Source organism: Cannabis sativa, chromosome 2 (assembly GCF_029168945.1).
Source record: "Cannabis sativa cultivar Pink pepper isolate KNU-18-1 chromosome 2, ASM2916894v1, whole genome shotgun sequence".
NCBI classification, from domain to species: Eukaryota; Viridiplantae; Streptophyta; class Magnoliopsida; order Rosales; family Cannabaceae; genus Cannabis; species Cannabis sativa.
In genome coordinates this window covers 39,517,963-39,521,863 of record NC_083602.1, presented here as the reverse complement: position 1 = coordinate 39,521,863, position 3,901 = coordinate 39,517,963, and the positions used below count along the sequence as shown (strand labels likewise).

The following is a 3,901-nucleotide window of genomic DNA, read 5'->3' as shown; positions in this document are numbered from 1 at the left end:
GCGTTCTATATGACTGAGAGTGCAATTCCAAGTTCTAAGTGTGGATTCAATGAGGAATTAATAAGTTAGGGAATTAACTTGGTAAATTCGGTTCGACCTATTGGAAGCTCGGTTATATAGACCCATGGTCACCATACTAGTTGAGACCATACTACTTGTAAGACTCAGTTAATTGATTTTGATTAATCAATTATAATTCTAAAAGTTAGACTATGTCTACTTTATGAATTTTCACTAAGCAAGGGCGAAATTGTAAAGAAAAGAGATTTCAGGTTTATTTATTGATTAAGAGACTTTATATGTCTAATGGCCCATTTGTTTGGTCTTAATAGACCTCTTGATCTGATTCGGTCAGATCTAGCATCATTAAGTGGGTTTTTTTTTTATTTTTTTAATCACTTTTTGCCACTTAATACCTCTTACCGAAATAGATGTGTAATGGGCTCTTAAATTTTTTAATATATATCTCTCTCCTTATTTTTCTTTTTCACTTTATGTTACACTCTTTTCCCTCACCTCTGCCACAATATCAAGGCCAGTTTTTTTTTCTTTATCTTTCTCACTTTTTCATATATTCTCTGCCAGCAACATCACTATCAACATCACAATCAAACTTTCTCTTTTATATTATGGTGTCGTTTGGTAACACTTTTATTTTTTAATTTTTTAATCACAAAATGAAAATAAAATTTTTGTTTTTAAAAATTTATTTTTAAAAAATAAAAATGCGTTCTGTAACTACTTTTGTTTTTCAATTTTAAAAACAGAAAACAAAAGTTTGTTCTGTAAAGTTCATTTTCATTTTTATTTTTTGATTTTATTTAAGTCGGGTGAAGATCCGGGGTTGGATTCGGGTTCGAGTCAAAAGCCGGGTTCAGCGCCAAGGCCGTGAGAAGGGGATTTGAGTCCGGGTCTGGTTGTGATGCAAAAGATTGATTAAGAAAAAAAACTGTTTAAAAAAAATATTGAAAGTGATTTTTTTTTGTTTTTAAAATTTTGATTTCTAATTATAAAATTGAAAAGTAAAAACAGTTTTATAGAACATGTTTTTGAAAAATATTTTCACTTTTCCACTTTTAAAAACAGAAAACTGATTAAAAAAGTATTACCAAACGATACCTATATATATGTAACGATTTATACAATTGTTTATTTATATATATATATATGATCATAATCATGATCACTATCACCATTACATCATAATTAATATATTGTTTTTTTTTTAAATGAACTCATAAATAAAAAGTAGAAATAAAGTCAAATCGAATTTTGTTTAGAGTACATATATTGTATATGATTATTATTTTATTTTATTTTTTTTTTGTAAAAAAAAAATATATACATAGATGGAAGATGACAAATCATAGTGTGTAGTATTGTCTACATTATACTACATATCTATTGTCTAATTTCATTTTATTTTAGAGTATTGTGGTTTCTTTTTAGTTAAATGTATAGAAAAAAAATATTGATGTAACTATATGCCATTCATATATTCTATTTATTTTTTGTAAATTTTTTTTCATATTTAAATATTTTCCAATATATATCATTTGTATGCTATTAGATGGAACAATCTAGTGGACAATCTAATGTAAATCAAAGAGTAAGTTGGAGGAATATGGATGTGGTAAAAACTTTTTTGGAGACTTGTATTAAAGAAGTATCTCTACATGGAAGACTTGGAAGTAGTTTAAAGCCAGATTCATGGAATAAAGTTAGACAAGTTTTGGAGACTACTCATTCTTTCTTTGCAATACAAAAGCAATTGAAGAATCATTTTGATTATCTAAAGGATAAATATCAAACATGGTTGCCAATAACTATGAAAACAGGAAATGTTTATGATCCTACAACTAATACCATTCTTATGTCTAATGCCGAGTGGGATGAGTACATTAAGGTTATTTCTCTATATCACTATTTTATAATTGAGATATTTAAGTTGCACATATTAAAATGGATTGTCTTTTGGTACTGGATATAGGCTCACCCAAAGGCAAAACCATTGAAAAGTGCTCCTTTACCCTTTCCGGATCTCTGTAAAGCGCTCTTTGATGGTACTACTGCAACTGGATTTTATGGTTGGAGTCCTAGTTGTACGATTTCTCGACCTATGAACTCATCTACATCTCCTAATATTGAGACGGATGCTTATGCTGAAGAAAATGCACCTAGTAACCAAAATGATGAAGCTGATAACACTTCTCCATCTCAATATTCAACTCCTTTAGGAGGACAAAAGAAGAAAAGAAAGATTTCATCTCAACATGATATTGATGATAAGATGTCTGTTGCATTGGAGTTGTTAATTAAAAAGAATAGTGGCCCTGAAGTTGAGGATTGCATGGAAAAATTGGATGGACTTGGATGGGAGGAGCCTTTGTATAGTGCAACTATTGGCATACTTTGTGAAGGCGATAGCTATAGAAAAGTATGGATGAACATGAAAGACGTCAACATAATGGAGAATTGGGTTAAGGCCATGGGAAAAAAATTGGGATATTTTTGATTTAGTTAATTAAGATATAATTATATATGCTTAGATAACTTTTATTTGTTACATCATGTCATGAACATATTTTTCTTTTGTGTATCGAACTTTATTGAGCTATTATAGTTATCTATGAATGTTTCATTTTAAACCCTAGTATTTTCCTTCTAAAGTGGCTATAATTTTTTTAACAGATTTAATATGGAATTTAAGGATCAACTTTTACTCTTAATAATTTTCTATTGGTATGTACGTCGTAAACGCAACTATTTATCGAGAGTTAAAGATAATACATCAACTCTATCTGGTGCAAGATACACTTTGGAGTTGTTATATGGCTGAAATCGATGCATAGAGTTGATGCTGATGTCTCGTGATGCATTTTTTCATTTGTGCAATCATTTTAGACAGAGAGAATGGATTAAAGATAGTAAGGATGTATCAGTCGAAGAAAAGATAGTAATGTTTTTAACTATTATAGCACATAATGAGCGATTTGTTGTCATGATGCGAAGATTTCAACACTCTTCACAAACTGTTCACAACTATTTTCATGAGGTTCTTGAAGCAATGATGCCTTTTGCAAAAGAGATGATAGTACCCAGAGTTGATCTTGATTCCAATATTCCGGCTGCTCAAAAAAATATTAGAAAAATTTTCAAGGTATTGTATTTTTAAATCATGATTGTATAAGTAAAATATGTGTCATAAAATATTTTAACTTATAAATTTATTGCAGGGGGCAATTGGTGCACTTGATGGAACACTAGTGCATGTTGTAATCCCACTTGATAAACAAATTGCTTATAGAGGAAGAGGAAAGGGTAACTGCTACCAAAATGTTCTAGCAATATGTGACTTCAACATGGTCTTTACTTATGTTTATGCAGGATGGGAAGGAGTAGCACATGATTCGCGAGTTCTAAAAGAGATAGTAGCCAATCCAAATAATTGTTTTCCATTTCCTCCTCCAAGTAAGTGATTAGGGAAATGTAATTTATTGATACGATAACCTAATTATATATTTTAACTAACTCAACAATTTTATGTGTATATATTTCAGATAAGTATCACCTATGTGATGTAGCATATCCATGCTCTCAGGGATTTTTACCTCCTTATCACAATGTTCGATATTGGTTAGGAGATTATCGCCGTAGGCGTGCTGTAACAAAAGAGGAGAAGTTTAATCATGCTCACGCTCAACTTAGAAATTTTATCGAACGTTCATTTGGAGTTTTGAAAGCAAGATTTCCAATACTAGATAAGATGGCTCCATATGAGTTTCATGTCCAAAGAGATGTTGTTATTGCATGTTTTGCAATTAACAATTTTATCAGGAAGGAGCGTATCAATGATGAATTATTCAATCAATTTGATCAACCTCAAGTAATCTTTGAGGAA

The 3,901-nt window shown here is 30.3% G+C and overlaps 1 protein-coding gene across 1 annotated transcript; it reads left to right on the top strand.

Moving 5' to 3' along the window:
• The first annotated feature begins 1,405 nt into the window (after nucleotides 1-1,405).
• On the top strand, nucleotides 1,406-2,711 carry LOC133033967 (uncharacterized). Its single transcript, XM_061109010.1, has 2 exons — nucleotides 1,406-1,906; nucleotides 1,991-2,711. Exons 1-2 carry the CDS (start codon nucleotides 1,571-1,573, stop codon nucleotides 2,513-2,515), a joined length of 861 nt encoding a protein of 286 aa, XP_060964993.1. The 5' UTR covers nucleotides 1,406-1,570; the 3' UTR covers nucleotides 2,516-2,711.
• The last annotated feature ends 1,190 nt before the right edge of the window (nucleotides 2,712-3,901 follow it).